Below are 18,319 nucleotides of genomic sequence, written 5' to 3' on the forward strand. Positions count from 1 at the left end.
ACAGAATGCCAGGGGAGTGGCCGGGGCTTGGAGACAACTAAATTCAATTCATGCTTTCTACATTTGATAAAGTCAAGCCTCAGAGGCAACAGTCACACACAGAGTTAATGACAGAATGAAAACAACTGCACGGCTCCTGGATCTCAGCCAGGAACTGCTTTCTGGTGCCCCTCCCGGGCCAGCCAGAGGGACTTGGGATTTCTACAGATACAACCACTAGGGTGGCAAAGTTAACCATGCAACCTTTGCCTCCCCCAGGGGCTCACGAGCTGGAGCAGATGCAACTCATCCTGGAGACCATCCCTGTGATCCGGGAGGAAGACAAGAACGAGCTGCTCAGAGTGATGCCCTCATTCGTCAGCAGCACGTGGGAGGTGAAGCGGCCCCTGCGCAAGCTGCTCCCGGATGTGAACGCAGAAGGTACCCCAGCCTGACCACCCTGACCGCCCAGCCAGCTTCCCAGGACGAGCTGCGGCTTTGTCACGGGGCATGAGGCAGTGTGTGGTCTTTGGATAGACACCCCAAGTCTCATCCTCAAGAGCATGACTTTTCCCTAGCTAGAAACCATCACTTGGTGGTTGATTGGAGATAAGAATCTCATGGTGTTTTCTGAATAGGCTGGCTTTGAACTGAGATCCTCACATCTGCCTCTTTTGATATAGTTCCAAGATGGGCTGCTTAGGGGTGCTGTCAACTAGAGGTGAGCCCCATGAACCTCTGAGTACACAGCTGGGGAGATTGTGTGGCCTTTTTGTTCAGCAGAGAAGGTGAGGCTAAGGGCCACCAGGGGATCCTCTGGGAGGATGGGTTTGTGGCTCTTTTTCCCACTGATCGCTTTTTTTTTTTTTTGGCCAGTCCTGGGCCTTGGACTCAGGGCCTGAGCACTGTCCCTGGCTTCTTCCCGCTCAAGGCTAGCACTCTGCCACTTGAGCCACAGCGCCGCTTCTGGCCGTTTTCTGTATATGTGGTGCTGGGGAATCGAACCTAGGGCCTCGTGTATCTGAGGCAGGCACTCTTGCCACTAGGCTATATCCCCAGCCCCCCACTGATCGCTTTTTAAGTTGTGATGAAAAGAGAACGCGAGTTGAAGCTGACTGGTGAAAGGTAAGGCCACCTGGCTTGAGTGGATATTTGGTCAGCTCCAGGATGGAGTCTCAATGAAGCCACAGGGCACAGGAAGTCCCCAGTGCAGGCATCAAGCCACCCACACCTGGATTTTTGTTTTTAAGTAAGGATGATAGTAAAGATGGTGGCACCAATGCTCGGGACTTTAACTTTCTCTAATCCATCCAAAAGGTCTTGTGTAATATGAGGGGAAGAAAGAAAGGCCAGAAGCTCCAAGAATAAAAAAGACTTTCCCAGGGCCTGGAGCTAGGTACTGCCCTTGTGTGCCTGAATCTTCTAGGCCTGAGAAATCGTGAGGTAGAACCTCTTCCAGATCTGCAGCCTCCGATTTGGAAATTCCTGTGATCACCAGCAGTGATCGGAGCCTCTGCTACTTATCTAAGCTTTCAGCCTAGGGGCACCGGTCCGGTCCTCCTGGGGTGCCTATGACCTTCTGGAGCCATTGACTTCCTGAATCATTGATGACTTTGCCTGCAAAGAGATCCGAGGCTGGTATAAGGGGATACGTTAGCTTTGCAGGCTGGGGTCCACCGGGGAGCCCTGCGCTGAGGCTTTGAGATCAGCTTTATTTCTCCCTTGCTGTGTGAGCTGGAACATGAGCGGCCAAGTCATGGACTAAGTGGATCCTGCAGAGACTCCAGCAGCTGGAGACCCGGATGTACTATGCTATGACTTAGGACAGAAATCGCAAGACAGAGTGGCCTCCTGGGTCAGGAGAAAGAACTGTGGTCGCTGTGTTCAGCCAGCACACCCTGATACCTGTCTACCCCTCCACTCTTAATGCACTTCCATGCTGAATGGCAAGTGGCCACCACCCAAGGCGTCTGAGCGTCTCCCTCCCAGGTTGCCATGGCCCAAACATCACAGGATCTAGCCACTGAAGGGCTGTAGCACAGCCCTTCTTAGCACAGCAGGGAGCTTCCACCTGGCTGCTTAAGGTTGTTTTTGATTTTCACTTTTGTAGTACTCCCACTTGCCAGGCAAACAAATGTGAGCCACACCACCAGTCTTTGGGCTTTTTGTTTATTTCTCAGATAAGGCTGAGCTAACTTTGCCCAGACTGTCATCAAATCTTGATCCCCCTCTTTCCATCTCTGTCTCCCAAACAGCTGGAGGTTTGAATAGAGATCAAATTGTCCTGTCAACCCTCAAGCCACAGCAGGTGATGGAATGCGCTCTGGCCTTAGACAGATCCTATCCTTTCCCACCCTCCATCTTTTTGTTGTTGTTGTTGTTGTTGTTGTTGTTTTTGCCAGTCGTGGGCCTTGGACTCAGGGTCTGAGCACTGTCCCTGGCTTCTTTTTGCTCAAGGCTAGCACTCTGCCACTTGAGCCACAGCGCCACTTCTGGCCGTTTTCTGTATATGTGGTGCTGGGGAATTGAACCCAGGGCTTCATGTATGGGAGGCAAGCACTCTTGCCACTAGGCCATATTCCCAGCCCCCACCCTCCATCTTTATATTTATCACCAGGACTTCCTCGTGCAGGCTTCTCAGACCCACTCCAGTAGCCCTCAACCCCTGACAAAGGGAGTAGGATGTGAAGGACCCCGCAATGGTGCCACCTGTGAGCTTTGTCCCATGCCACCTCCAGGAGGTGTCCCAGGAGTACCCTGATTGTTAGTGGAGCTGGCACTGACTTCTCTCCCACTGTACTACTGCTTCTCACCATAGACACGAGCTGTCTGTTAGGCAGACTAGCCTGCCCCTCCTCTCACCAGCCTTGGGACCTTGCACAAATCATAGTATCCCTCTCCATCTCTCATTCATCTCCTCCTGCTGTCAAGGAGGGCAGCATCGGCTCCTCTCTGTCACCAAACTGTAGTGAGGATCCCATGAAGAAAATGAAGAAAATGGCTGGATGCTTTGGTAGGAACACAGAGGCCCACATGCCAGGCAATGTCACGAGGGTGAGAAATCTCAGCATGGCACAGGCCACAGGTAACCTTTGTATCTGGCTTTGCTCCTCACAGCCATCGACTTCCTGGAGAAGATCCTCACCTTTAACCCCATGGACCGCCTGACAGCCGAGATGGGGCTGCAGCACCCCTACATGAGCCCATATTCGTGCCCCGAGGATGAACCCACCTCACAACATCCCTTCCGAATCGAGGATGAGATCGACGACATTGTGTTGATGGCTGCCAACCAGAGCCAGCTCTCCAACTGGGACAGGTGTGTTTCCGGGGACTTCCAGGCCTGGTGTCCGGAGCTACTTCCTTCCGTCTGCCCATCTCCATTTGCCTTGATCCTCCATCACCTTTCTCTGTCCTGCAAATGGTATCTCCCCTCAGGTCCAGCCAAACTTCCTGCCTTTTTCCTGTCCCAGGACACTCCTTCAGGTCTGTATGTGTGCATTGGGAGCTTCCGCTGTGCAGCACAACTGCTCAGCTCTGTGCCCCAAGCCCACAGAACACAGGGTTTAGGGAGTACAATGAGCACGCATTCCTAAGGACCCACTCTAGGAGCTGGAATTTTTCCCTTGCTAAGTCACCTACAGCAATGCAGGGCAAGAAAATAATGCAGACGTTATCATTCCAAACCACATTCTCATCTGTCTCATCATTAGCACCTCCTGAAAGTGCCTGGAAGGGAATTAAAGCACAGAGAGGTTGAGAGACTGGCATCGTGTCACACATTGAACAGGTGGCCTATTGTGGGGCCCTTTCCAATCAAAATCCATGTCAGACACCACTGGATGATTATAGAAGTCTTTCCTGCTAAACTGGACATAGCCTCTTGATTTTCAACACTTAACAAGGGTCCCTGGAAACCACCAACGAATTAGTGTCATGTAGAAGACACATTCTTAGTTGATTTTTGCCTCACTACATAGTGATCTCATAGATCTGCTCCACTCCTCTGACGTTCTTAGCTGTCAGCTAATTCTCACAGGAAGTGCTGGCCAGCCCCTGGCGGCTCCAGTTAGAAACAGCAGTAGAGGGCGGCTCAGCCTCTGCCACTCCAGAGACCAAACTGGGAGCCCCGCAGCCGTGGGAATGTGACAGCTCATTACATAAGTGACAGATGAGCAATTTCTCCTTTTTAGTCACTTGACAGATGATAGGTTTCAGATTGAGGAGATGCCAAGGGAGGACCAGGACAGCATTGCTATTTCGGGGGCAGCTTTGCTAGCTTGTTTTTGTTGTCGTCGATTGTTGTTGTCAAGTGTTGCCAGCAAATAGAGATTAATGAAGACGCTTCCGCCACCCCCATGCTGGGCCTGCCCAACTGGGATCCCTGGGCTCACAGCCCCTCCTGCTCCACTGCACAGAATTTGGGGGCACAGGACATGGCTTACTTATCATGGCTGTGGCCTAGGGCTGGGGCCGGGGGAGACTGTCTCGGGGTTCCCTTGGTCACTGTCCATCAACCCTGTCTGTCACTGAACCTGCTTTGGTTTCCCATGAAGGACACGATGCCTGCATGAAGGACAAAGGCCGTGTTGCTGTGGGCACCCCTTTATCTCCTGCCCTGCTAGTGTCTATAAAGCCAGGCAAGCAAGGCAAAAGTTTGCTGCAAGAACAATGGATAATGGATATCCAGCTCTTGGCGTGTGTCAGCCAAAGGCTGTATTTTCACTCTTTCTTCCTCCTAGAAAAGTCTGGGAACCACTCCTGCTCTTCCAGGGCCTCTGGAAGATAGGAAGCCCCCAGGCCTCCCCCTGCCTCTCTCACTGCATTCTGGGAGCAGCAGCTGACCAGGGGCTGCTGCCTTCTCTGTGCTTCCTGATTCCCCTGTCCACTCTGCACATGGCGCCTGGCACAAGGAGGAAGCTCCAACAGAGCTGCCGCCCGCCTGCCCGCCCATCTGCCCTTGGTTTGTTCTTAGCTGACTGACTTCACTGCCCATTGCTGCAGGACACTTGGCCGGGGGCAGAATCCGAAGGATCTTTGGCCTTCTCAGATGGTGTCTGTGATGGGTTTGCAGGCCCTGCCCGCTTTACCTCAGTGTGCCAAGCTCTCCGCTGCTCCATATCTGGTGCCAGACCCTAGGTCCATTAGGGCACAGGTTCTCATCCCTATAGCTTAGGACCCCACCCTGGATCTAACTGAATCAGAACTGGGGTAGGAGACAGGCCTGGCACTTGACTTTGTAATTCCCCACGAGACTGGAAGCTGAGCGAGAGTTGAGAGCTCTTATTTCTGCCTTGCCACTCCACTTGGGGCAGAAGGTCCAGCCATGGTGTTAGAAGGCTGCCACCTCTCCTAATCATTTTAACCACATCCTCGGTGCTGTGTGTGGCCATGGAAGTTTGAGGAGCTGACTTAGATCAGATCCTCTAGAACGTTCCATGAGGGCCGAGATTCTTTGTTCTTAAGCACATGTCTAAAAATATTTGCGGGGGTCTGAATGGCTGCCAAAGGAATTCTAGGGTTTAGGTGAACAGTCAGAGCCCCCCCTAGCAGAGTCCCGAGGTTCAGCTACCCCTGCACCACCACCCTCCTCCCCGCCTGGATGGGTGCGGAGCCAGATGCGGGAGGAACTTTTGGGGGGGGCGGGTAGTGGGAAGCAGACTTGTCCGCGATCGCCTGGGATTAGGGGACCCCCTGAGGGCACCTAGTGTCGGCTAACCACAGCCTCTCCTTTGCTGCTTTGGCAGGTACCCCGTGAGCCTGTCCTCCGACCTGGAGTGGCGGCCGGACCGGTGCCAGGATGCCAGCGAGGTGCAGCGGGACCCGCGGGCCAGCTCGGCGCCGCTGGCGGAGGACGTGCAGGTGGACCCGCGCAAGGACTCGCAGAGCAGCTCCGAGCGCTTCCTGGAGCAGTCGCACTCGTCCATGGAGCGGGCCTTCGAGGCGGACTATGGGCGCTCCTGTGACTACAAGGTGGGGTCCCCGTCCTACCTGGACAAGCTGCTGTGGCGGGACAACAAGCCGCACCACTACTCGGAGCCCAAGCTCATCCTGGACCTGTCCCACTGGAAGCAGGCGGCCGGGGCGGCCCCGACAGCCGCCGCGGTGGCCGCGGAGCCGGGGTCCCGGGAGGACGAGCCGGCCAGCCTCTTTCTGGAGATCGCCCAGTGGGTCAAGAGCACTCAAGGTGGCCCCGAGCGGGCCAGCCCCACCCCGGACAGCCCTGAACATCATCGCCTGTCTGCCTCGCCCCGGGGCCGCCCAGCTCCCGTGGATGGGGGTGCCAGCCCCCAGTTTGACCTGGACGTGTTTATCTCGCGCGCCCTGAAGTTGTGCACCAAACCCGAGGACCTGCCGGATAATAAACTGGGCGACCTCAATGGTGCGTGCATCACCGAGCACCCTGGCGACCTCGTGCAGACCGAAGCCTTCTCGAAAGAAAGGTGGTGAGCGCAGAGGGGGTTGCTCTAGGCACTGCTAAAAGGAGAGGCCACCTCCAGAAAACCGGGCCTGGACACACACGGGAGGCCAGCCCTCTGGGAGCCTCCACCACCTTCTGCTCCCCCATCTCTCTGCTGCCTCGGGGTGAGCAGAACCTGTGAAGGATCTGAGGAGCGAGAGAAATGTCCATTTCTTAAACTGCCTTAATAACTAGCCTTTAACCTCTGGGAGTGGGTGGGACGGAGCCTGGGGGGAGGGGAGGGTTAACTGGTGGGGGGGGGCAGGGGAAAGGGAGATGGTGCATTTTCTAAGTGGCCCTTCACAAGGAAGAAGGGGTCCTAGACAGTCTGTGGCCCCCACCTGCCGTGGCAAGGTACAGAAGCAGCGTGCAGGCAAGAGTTCTGAAGCCACCTAGCCTCAAGTGACCGCCGAACGAGAACGACACTTGGGCCCAGTGGCACAGTGACTTGCCTGTGACCCCATGCTAGTCAGTGTCAGGCTGAGCTCCCCACCTCCTGGCCAGTGTCTGTACACATTACTATGTCTTCCTCTGCTGAGATCACTGGCATTTGGGTCAGAAAAATGTGGTCAGGTATTGATACATCTCTTCCCTTCCCACTGCCATCGGCCCACACCATAGTTCTTTTCTCCAGAGCAATGCCTGTATTCTGAAATTGGAGACTGAATGGGTTACGTTCTCCTAATGGCCAAGCACATTTCATCTGCTACTTCCTGTATCTGCCTCCTCCCTGCCAGCTCTGAAATCTTTGTTTCAGAGCAGAGCAGAGCAGTTTGGGGTCCATGGGTTATTAGTCATTTTCCCAGGTGTGCACAAACAACCCCCTCTAGTACGCCCTATGCACTTTCCTGACACGCGTGAAGACACAGCCCTTGTTCTTCAGTGGATATCCAATACGGGTGAGTCTGAAAACAGCAATTCCCCCAGCCCACCCCCAGTCCCCACCTAGCATACCACGCACACACACAGACAGACACACACACACACACACACACACACATACACACGCACACATCCTCTCCAAGCCTACCTCGGACTGAATGTTCTCGGCACAGATTGCTTATTTGGAAGAAAGCAATGAGGTGCCTGCCATAGACCAAATGTGTTAGAAGGGAAGGTTTCACCTCAGACCATCTTTAGTTAATACTAACCTTGGTTTTGAGCATCCATTTAGCCTTGACTAAGAGCAGGCTCTAACGAAAAGTGTTGGAGCGGGCACTGGTGGTTCATGCCTGTAATCCTAGCTACTCAGGAGGCTGAGATCTGAGGATCATAGTTCAAAGCCAGCTTGGGCAGGAAAGTCTGTGAGTCTCTTCTCTCCAGTTAACCACCAGAAAACCAGAAGTGGTGCTGTGGCTCAAAGTGGTAGACCACCATAGCCTTGAGCAAAAGAGCTCAGGGACAGCACCCAGGCCCAGAGTTCAAGCCCTACAACAGACACACAAAAAAAAATGTGTTGGATATGTAGCAAGTTTGGGACAAGAAACCCAGAACAATAGGTGGGTACAAAAGGAAGGGTGACAACTTCAGGGGTCAGCATCACCATGGAGACCCCATGACAGAGAAAGCAATGGTGTCCCTTTCAGCTTAGGCTAAGATGAGCTTGGAGCCTGCAGGCCTTCTGTGGTAGGCCTTCTGAGGTAGACACGGACAACCTGAACACTACCTAGACCCTGAACACTACCTTTTCTGCCACTAGTGTCCATGCCCTCCCCCAACACCCCAAAGATACCCACAGGAAGTCTGACGGATCTGTAGGGCGAAAATCCCCCGAGGTTGGGCTTGGGCTGTGTTCACTCTCATATCTCAGCACCTTAAATCTCATCAGCAAACTATGATTTGTACATTGAAAATGGCAACAGGTGAGAAACTTATATTTAAATACAAAATTAATCATGCTGACCAGTTTTTAAGTGAAAAATATGTAAATAGAAAATAGACATTTGCTTTTTTTTTTTAACACACCACTTCTCATGTGCCATTTTGTCTGCAGAAGGCAGCTTTACATTTTGGGTAAAGGAGCAGGCTGCTGACCTTGAGTTGGAGTTCATATGTAATTGTTATTACAGAGGAATTGTTATAACGACTTATGTTTTAAAAATATATTAAACATTAATAAACTTGATCAGGACAGGCCAAATAAACTATTGGAATAGATTCATTATATATTACTTGTTTTCTTTTTGTTGTTGTTTTTGTTTTGGTACTACAGCCAGCCACTATCCCTGAGCTTCTTTTGCTCCAGGTTAGTGTCTTACCACTTGAGCCACAGCTCCATTTCTGGCTTTTTGGTGGCTAATTGAAGGTAAGAGTCTCACAGATATTCCTGCCCAGGCTGGCTTTGAACCACAAGCCTCAAGATTATAGGGGTGAGCCACCAGCACCCAGTTCATTATATATGATCATCTTTATTTGTGTCTTAACTTATGCTGTGGATAATTGGTTGGAGCCAAACTAGCTTCTCTCTGCTGGGGTTATTCAAAGGGAGGAGAATGCAGACAAGAGAATGAAGAAGGAAATACCGTTATTTGTTAGAATTCTTTTCAACAACGTGGCAACCCTCCTCCTTGGTCTGAGAGGAAATTATACCAGGCATTAAATCAGACGTCAGCTGGAGTGGTCAGAACAAACCAAAGGAAAGCCAAGCTCCAAAGCTGTTTCTCTGTTGATCTAGAAAGCTCTGTATGAAGAGGAAAGAGGTCAGGTGACCCCACCTTTATAGTAGCAGTCATACCACACAGGTATGACTGCCAAACAGCATTTTCTCTCCTCAACACCAAATGTCTGGTAGAAATTTAGCCCAGTTAATACCTGACCATGTCATAGTTCTGCCTCCCTTTTATTCAATAAATATAAATATTGACTTCATTTTGAAGATGGAAACCCAGAGCAACACAGTCATTTCCCCCAAGCTATCCTGTTCGTTACTGGCAGAGCTGGAATTAAAACACACCCTTTTCTGGATCAAATTTATCTCCTGGAGTCTACCTGCAGCACAGATGCTGGGACTGAGATGAGAGGAAATAGATCCATCCACTCTGATCATGGGAGGAGATGGAGCACAAAGGTCAAGAGCTAGCCCACCGTGCTCCGTTCACTTTCATCTGGGGCCCCGTATCTTTGACCGCCTGGAGCCCTGGCACTGACCTTAGAAATGGTGTTCTGCCTCTCCAGACCACTTCTGCCTATCTGGGGAACTGATCTGTGTTGTGAGAAAAGAAATGAGCAAAGAGGGGCGAGGCAAAGTTCATTTGATTTCCTGGGGGGGTGGGGGGGAATCAAATCCTATGTTAAAGACTCAAACACAGAAGGAGGGAGGACAGACTCGGGAAAACACCCAAAGAGAAGAACAAGAAGCCACTGAAGGGCACAAGTTCGGGCTGGGGTCATCCTGTGGGGGCTGCAGGAGGCAGAGGGGGATGTATACCCCAGGTTCTTCCTCCTCCAGCAGGTCTTTGGTTGATGGCTGTTCCCCTGGAGTATTGCTTCCTGGGGGCCTCTAGGCTATTCTGCAGCACAGCAGACTCCAGTGACTCGGCAGAGAACACAGGTGTAGGCGAGCAGAAGCTAGCCTTGCATGCACCGAATGGCGAAAGATTCAGAAAGAGCACCCACCACTACAGGGGTCAGCAGTGGAATGGGATGTGAAGGGGGTCCAAATCCCAGGAAGAGAACACACACTTAACACTGCAGTGGTCTCCCTGTCCAGTCATGGTTTTCTTAAACCTTCCTAGTTCTTCCTCCCTGCAGGAATAAGAATTGATCACAGGGCAGGTAACCTTGCAGTGAGCACAGGTGAGAGGAGTTGGAGGTGGTTTTTGTATGTGTGGCACCTGGCTTTCCTTTTCCACTCCCCTAACTGCCTCGAGTTCTCCAGCCATCTCCTGGCCAAGACTCAACCACTCAGCTCTGGGATTAGCAGTCCCAGCCCCTTCTGAGAAGTATTGGTATCTAACCAATGGGGTCTTTGTATTCTGGCCTGCAAGTTGCCCTGAGCTTAAGTGAAAGGACTGTATGTTCTTCCTGGATTTGGGGGCTATGTTGATACTTGCGATAAGATTTTTTTTTTTGCCTCATTAAATTTCATTAAGAACTTCACTAACACCACTGAAAACCATTCCTCATCTCAACACTTGTGATCTTGGAGTTCACATTTACCTAGGGTTGACTGCTGTCTTTTTCTTAATCTGTGCAACCTCCAGTAACTGATCTACAACCCCAAAGCACCCAGACACACAAATCATGGCGCTACATCAGGTTTCTAAATACATCTCATGGTCAGGAACCCAAACACAATCTACCAGAGGGCTAGCCTGTGGCAGACGTCTCTTTCTGTGCTCCTTCACGAGGCTCAGCTACACTCTGGGCCGCAGTCCACTTCATCAAAAGGGATTAGCTATTTCCTCTTTGAAACCAGAGAGAGTCATCTCCGTGTTGGCATGGTACCAGTCTCAAAGTCCCTGCAGAGGGATTATCTGAGTCCTTAAGCTCACCTCTCCCCATCAGCCTGGCTTAGGCTTAGTTGAAGTTGACCCACGTGGAGCAAGGAGCCTCTATGGAAATTACTGAAGACCTGAGGCCATGTGGCTATTTATAATGGAGATACTAGGTTCACTGTGCCTCCATTTGTAAATATATGCTTCATTACTAAAAATATAGGACTAAAAATACATGCATGCTAGGGCAAGGCTTCTAACCCCTGAGAGTCCTTGTTTTTTTCTTTTGGGTTGTTGTTATTTTATTAAATCATGGTCTGCCTGGGAGAACTGAGCTGTCAACAAATTTGCAAGCTCGCCCATGGCTTGTTCTGTCAGCCTGGCTATTACCACTGGGACAATTGTGCCGCTTGCATGACAGATTGCTTTAGAAAGCAATTGTATCCAACTACCCCAGAATGTGTATAAAACAGAGCCAACAGCAATGGATTCTAAGGCCTAGAATGTTCTCTGGTTGGGTAGCTGCCTATGGAGGGCCATCTGAAGAAGAGCAAAGTAAGAGATGAAGATGTCAAGAGCCAGACTCCAACTACTCCAACCCTTCAGAAGATGGCAAAATGCCTTGCACCTGTAATCCTAGCTATGCAGGAGGCTGAGGCCTGAGGAATGAGCATAGTTCAAAGCCAGTACAAACAGACAAATCCCAGAGACTCTCATCTCCAATTATCCAGGAAAAAAAAAGGCTGAAAGTGGCAGTGTGGCTCAAGAGATAGAGCATCATCGTTGAGTGAAAAAGCTAAGCAAGAGTGTGAGGCCTCGGTGCAAGTCCCAGTACACACACACACACACACACACACACACACACACACACACACTTACAGAGAGAGACCAAGGATGCAAGGCTGTTGGTGTAATTAAATTTCCATCTAAATCTGAACAGAAGCATTTATCTAGCCAATATATGTCCCCTGGCCACAGGAAGAAAAGCCACAGCTGTTTCTAACTAACTGGGTCTCACTAAATTAATTATGTTACCACTGGATAGCTCATTCAATGCCTTCAAGAAGTTTTAATAAAATCAGGGGTATTAGAATGGGGAAAGCTCATATTAGGAATCTAATGCTTCCCTCTAGAGATAAAAGTCACAGGCTCAGAGAAGAGATGTGACAGGTACAGGGTCACTCAGCAAGCTGGTACCTCCCTGGTTTATCATCTCAGGCGTTTCCTTCTATAGCATCATTTTTCCATCTTTTCCTTAGGACCAGAAGCACTCACTGTGGTTGGCAGTCTGTTTCCCATCTTTCTTCTCCTCAGCACAAGGCGCAGAGGAGGCCTGCAAAATCACTCTCCATCCGCATGCTGGTGCCTAACCCACCCATCTCCATTGAGGATAACCATCTTTGAACTAGATGTATAAGTTGAAGAATATGGGGTTGTATGCATTGCTCAAGTGGTAGAGCACCAGTGTAACAGGCACAAAGCCTTGAGTTCAAAGTTCAAATCCCACTAAAACAGAGAGAGAGAGAGAGAGAGAGAGAGAAATAATCTGATATCTGCCATTCTTCTTAATCAAAACCTATCTACAGCCAGTCACTGGTATACTGTAATCCTAGCTTCTTAGGAGTCTGAGAACGGAATTGCACTTTGAGGCCACCCAGGCATACATAAGAGACCCCCTTCCTCAACCCATACCTGGGCCTGCCTCACATCCCAAGCTACACAGGAGACTGAGATCAAGAGGATCTCGATGCTAGGCCATCCTTGGCAGAAGTCTGAAAGATAACATCTCCATAGAAGGGCAGCTGGATGTAGCGGCACATGCCCATAATCCCACCAACAACAGGAAGCCTGAAGTAGGCAGACGGAAGCTCAGGCACAAGCTTGAGAGAGAACAAGAGCACAAGTTCAAACACTCAGAACTACTAACAAGATAACAAAAACAAAACCTTACAATACAATATTTTAAGTAACTAAAAGCATTTAATTACAATACCCTTTTGAGACAAGTCTGGAGGAAGCTCCCAATTGGAACCATCCAACCCAGTAATTAACAGCTGTACATGGTTGCCGGACAGGTGAAATGTAGCTAGTCAAAATTGAGATGTGTAATTTAGGGAAGCAAGGAAATTTTAAATCTCCCTCCTAGATTTTCTGAGTAGAGCCTTAGAAATTAAACTACTCAATTAACTACTCAAAAAAGCAGGAAGTGACACTGTGGCTCAAAGTGGTAGAGTGCTAGCCTTGACTAAAAGAGCTTAGGCATAGCATCCAGGCCCTAAATTCAAGCCCCACCACACACACACACACACACACACACACACACACACACACACACACACACACACAGAGAGAGAGAGAGAGAGAGAGAGAGAGAAAATAGCAAAATGCTAGAGAAGTGACAACAAAGGGAAAGGGAGTTTAGAGGTGCAAACTATGGTATGGTAAATAAATGGAGGAATAAGTGGAAGATAAAGTTGTTACTGTTCTGTAGGGTCCTCTTGATATTAAGAACTGAGAGATGTTTCTGCTGTTTTGGGGTGCACAGAAGGAAATTTTCATCCATCCACTCACTCTCAGTTGCCTTCAGCATCTTTATGCCAAAGTAGCCTACTTTGGAGTAGCATACTCAGATCTGCTTAAGCTAGAAATATAAAATATACACTGAGTTTCAGATTTAGCAACCTCTCCAAAATATAAAATACTTCATTCATAACCAAGTTCTAGCGGCTCATGCCTGTCATCCTAGCTTCTTCATGTAAGCCTGAGAGTTGAAGATCATGGTTTGAACCCAGCCTGGACAGAAAAGTCCAGGAGAGTCCATCTCCAATTAACCAGCAAAAAAGTAGACTGGAGGAATGGTTCAGCTGCTAGAACACTTAGAGTAAGACCCCAAGTTCAAGCCCATGTACTGGCACAAAAAGAAATTACCTTATTCATAGCTTTCATGTTGATTACATTTTGAAATGACAATACTTCCAATGTTATAAGTAAAATATTACAACTGCCTTCTACTATCTCCTTTCAGTGTGATGGGCTGGGATGAAAGGTAAATTTTACCTGTGGCTTGCATTATACTGTTACTGGGTGGCTTTGTTCAAGAATGGTATAGGCTGGCTACGGCTGGCTTCCTTTAGTCTCTCTTTTTTTTTTAAGGTCTGAGACTGGAAATCGAAATTGGTACTTGCTGCTTCATTCATTGGCTGGAGCTCTCCCAACTGACCCATGCCCCCAACCCCCTTTTGTCTGTTTCTTGTTCTTTGAGAGAAAATCTTGTCATGTTACAAGTTGGCCAAGTAGGCCTTGAACTCACAATCCTCCTGCCAAATGCTAGGCATCCACCATGTATTTCGCTTCAGCAAGGTCTTCATCCTCTGAAGGCCCCATGTAACCTTTATGGGATGAGACTTTTTCAAGTCAGTCATAAAAATGGTCTTCAGGATTGCTTGCAAGTTCACTTAAACAGTCCTAAACAGCATCCTTAACCACAACAAAAGACATATTTACTAGACAGACACAACAGTGTCCATCAACAGGACCTTGTGTGAGGCACTTCCCTGAAACCCGTGGGGAGCCAAGAGCCCGCACCCACACCTTGCGCAGAGGGGCCTAAGTCTCATCTTCTGCTCATCTTCTTTCATTCCACCCCAAGCTCTGAGCCCAAGCATCCTTCTGCTTCCTCTGAGTTTAGCAAAAATCAATCACTAAAGTCACCAGAACAGAGTGGAAATCAAGATGACCTGCTTAGCAGATTATAGGTAATTTATTTTATCTCCAGTGGTGCCAGACAGTGCATTTAAATATGAGTCTCTAGGCTGTGGTTTATTTATTAGACTTGACAGTAAGCTCTGTCTGCCTTGAGCATGCAGGGGAAATTTCAGCCTAGAGAGAAGATTTTTTTGCAAGTAGAAAAAGCCCTGGCCCAGGATACCCACGGATTCAAGGTGGAGAGAAGCTGACCGTTCTCGTAGAGCTTACCTCTGGCTCAAAGATGCAGATCAAGAGGAAGGAGACATCTCTCAGATAACTCATGATTACAAAGATCCACAGATAGGGTAGATTGTGAGAATGAAAATTCATCCCTTACAGACCTACTAGAACTTGGAGAGACACCTAGAGCTCGAGTTCTGATGAGAGTGGCAGACAACTCCCTGTCCCCAATGACCAAAACTCTCTGTAAAGACACCCTGCTCAACCATGAGAACCACTTCTTTCGTTCTGATGGGTGAAGACCCTGAGGAAATAAAACATAGTATTTTTGTAAGTTGTGTGTGGTAGTGCATGCCTATAATTTCACCACTCAGGAGGTAGAGGTAGGAGGATGGGGAGTTCAGGAAGCCAACCACTCCCCAACCCCAGCCATTCCATTGAGATGGCATGCTAGTCATGTTGGCCAGGTGAGTCCCTTACCTGCTCATCGAGATTCCTAGTAAGGCCAGAGAGAAAGGCACAGTGCTCAGACCAACTTCGAAAAGATGGACAGGGACTGCATGAGACTATGAAAGCTCCCCAAAGAAAGAAATGAACAGGTGAAATAGGCACCAATCACTAGAGGAAGGGGTGAGTTTCTACAGGGACTGGACTTTGGGAAAATTGAAGGGGGGTGTTGTTTCATTTGTTTTGTTTCTCTGGACAGAAAAAAATTCAAACATTTCACCCAAGAGAGAGGAAGCCAGGACAAGCCAGCAGCAAGCCTGGCCCTAGGGCTGAACCTTGCAGGAAACTGGGCCTAAGGATGGCTGTACACAGGCCTGGCTGTGGCCCCTCAGCTTGACCACGCCTCTCCCAGTTGCGTTTTCCAGTGTTGCCTCTCTGGCTTGGCCCAGTCACTCACCAGAAGCCCTTTATGGATCTCCATTGGTGGTAGAAAGCCTGAGATGATTATTTCCCATTTCTCAGGCCTGATAGCCTGAGAGGTAGGCCAGAGCTAGGTCAAGGGCAAAGGTCAGCATGTCTTTGGTTCCTCTTAGCATGAATTAAAAGGAATTTTCATTGAAAGGCCACTTGATTAAGAGGGTGTCACTGCTTTTCAGGTTCCTGGGTAAGAAAACTGAGGCCCAAGGTAAATGGCAAAATGAAACTGAAACTTACGTGATCAGAAATGCCCACTAAACACTAGCGGGCAACTTGCACCAAGTCATGACCGCATGAGTGCCCAGCTGTGCTCCATTAGGAATTCTGGTTTCTTCCTCTGAATTCTGCCTCTAAAAGCCCACTGCTTTGCTGCCGTCGCTGCAGGGACTTGGTAGGGAAGCCTCTTCCAGTGACTGTCTGACTGCCAGAGGCTCGCTTCCTCTCGGCAAAAGACAGAGCAGGCAAATGGACTCCCAAGTGGGCCCTCCCCACAGGCCTCCAGACAAGCCACAGCCTGCCCTCCCTTTCTGGACAGTCTCTATTGCGCAGGTAAGAAATAGGTCACTCCTTAGCTTTTCTAGAAAGTCTATTGCTCAAAGAGAAGAAAGGACCATAGGATTGGGCTGTGTGAAGCGGTCGCTGGAAGTTTTATGATCCACAGCCTGGCTGTGTGGCCGGTTACCCCGCCATGCTGCCTGTGCCGGCTGCCCAGAGGCCTCTCTACTTGGGAAAATCAATGCAGTCATCAGAGGTCATGGCCAGAGTAGAGCCCAGCAGGAAACATTCACCTTTAACACCTCTGGCTGCTTGCTGGAAGAACTTCCCAATTGCACTGTGTAATTTCTGTTTCCCCCATCTCTGTGCACACTCCTCTGGGGTGGCTACTGGCTCAAGTCAATCAGCTCCATGTCTTCCCACAGCTCCTTCTCTCACCTGCTCCAGCCCAGCCTCGGGGAGACATTCCATCTGCACGAGCCTGTAGGACGATGGAGCCCTACAGTCATTCATATTCAAGGGCCGGGCTGCCATTAGAATCTCGCTCTGAGTCTTCTACTCTTGACAGACAACTTCTCTTCTACCCACTGGGTCTCAACCATGCCCACAAATCCAGATGCTGCCGACTGGAACAAGGGCCAGGCCTTCTCCCCTCTGTCTAGCAAGGGGCTACCGACAAGGTAAAGCACCAAGGAGGATTGTCCATGGGGCGGGACATATGTCTGGGTTATGATCCAGGACCATGCAGAGATATCCATTTGGGGGAGTTGCTTGTTTGGTAAGGAGCTGTTCCAAGGGTCTTGAAGGCACCCCATGATTCCACACTGCCAGGGGCCCGGCTCTTCCCCTCCCAGGCCTGTGGCACCCTGGGAACAACCTCATCTGCACACTGTCTCATGAACCAAAGGCAGGAAGTCATGGTAATAGAGAGAAGAGCTTTGAGTAGCTGGTCTACTTCCCACCCTTTCCTCTATGCCCTTCCAAAGGCAGCCCTTCTCCACAAATGCACCACCAGCCTCTGGCAGGACCTGCCAAGTCTGCTTCTCAGTGTTCACTGCCTGGTCCCCTGGCTCTCAACACTGAGAACCAAACATGCGATGGGGTAAAAATCAATCAGACTGAGCGTTGGCAACTAACTTTGACTCATTAGACGTCTTGGCTTTCATTACTCTCCTTTCATTACAAGTGTCCCAGGCCAGAGGAAATCTCACTTCAGGGAGTCTCAACAAAGCAGGTCCAGCAACGAACCCCCAAAACCAAGCTGAAAAAAATAAGGGTGGAAAGCAAGACAGGAAATTCTTCACTATAGCTATTCTGGGAAGACAAGGGAGGAGCAAGCTTCCTTAGCCCTGCCTTTGGAGATACTATAAGAACCCATAATTGTATGGGAGAGGAAGAATTGGGGCAGGGGACAAAGATATACTAAGCTACGAAGCCACAGTCAATCTAAGGTCAAATGTAGGCAAATTTCTATGTGCCAGTGGCTTATACCTATAATCTGAGTTACTCAAGAGGCTGAGATGTGAGGATCACAGTTCAAAGCCAGCAAAGATAGGAAAGTCCAGGAGACTTTTATCTCCATTTAACCAGCAAAAAGCCAGAAATAGAGCTGTGGCTCAAGTAGGACAGTGCCAGCCTTGAGAGAAACAGCTAAGGGACAGTGCCCAGGCCCTGAGTTCAAGCCCCACCACTGACAGACCAAAAAAAAAAGTCAGTCTTGCTTGCATGCAGGATAACCTAGTCCCCATCATCTGATGACTACTCCTGCATAGGGGGTGCAGTCTCACTGTGGGGTGACCTGCCTGTAGGACTCATTGTTCCTGGAATCCTGAAAATATCTTAGTTCCTGTCACCTTGGTGCCTTCGCCTTGAAGGGAGAAGATTACCAGCTTCAGAAGAACACTTCTTAAATAATTCACATGTCTCTGTAAAGAGCCTTAGGAATGCAACTCGCAGGAGACAGATATACAGTGCTGGCAAAGACACCACGCTTTTAATTACCCATCGGGCACCTGGGTGAAAACAGCCTCTAAATCCTTATTATGCTTCTAGTTCAGGGAGCTCTGATAAGAAAGGTTCTTAGCTTCTTCTTGCTGGG

At 49.6% G+C, this 18,319-nt stretch overlaps 1 protein-coding gene across 1 annotated transcript in view; it reads left to right on the forward strand.

Annotated features, from left to right (window-relative positions):
* Mapk4 (mitogen-activated protein kinase 4) overlaps positions 1-6,636 on the forward strand; it is a 33,779-nt gene extending 27,143 nt beyond the window's left edge. The window contains exons 3-5 of the mRNA XM_048363236.1: positions 259-420; positions 3,097-3,298; positions 5,727-6,636. Of these exons, the coding sequence (XP_048219193.1) occupies positions 259-420; positions 3,097-3,298; positions 5,727-6,429 (1,067 nt within the window). The 3' untranslated portion in view covers positions 6,430-6,636. The remainder of the gene's footprint in view (positions 1-258; positions 421-3,096; positions 3,299-5,726) is intronic.
* Positions 6,637-18,319: the final 11,683 nt, after the last annotated feature.

Source organism: Perognathus longimembris, chromosome 15 (genome assembly GCF_023159225.1).
Source record: "Perognathus longimembris pacificus isolate PPM17 chromosome 15, ASM2315922v1, whole genome shotgun sequence".
Lineage (NCBI taxonomy): Eukaryota > Metazoa > Chordata > Mammalia > Rodentia > Heteromyidae > Perognathus > Perognathus longimembris.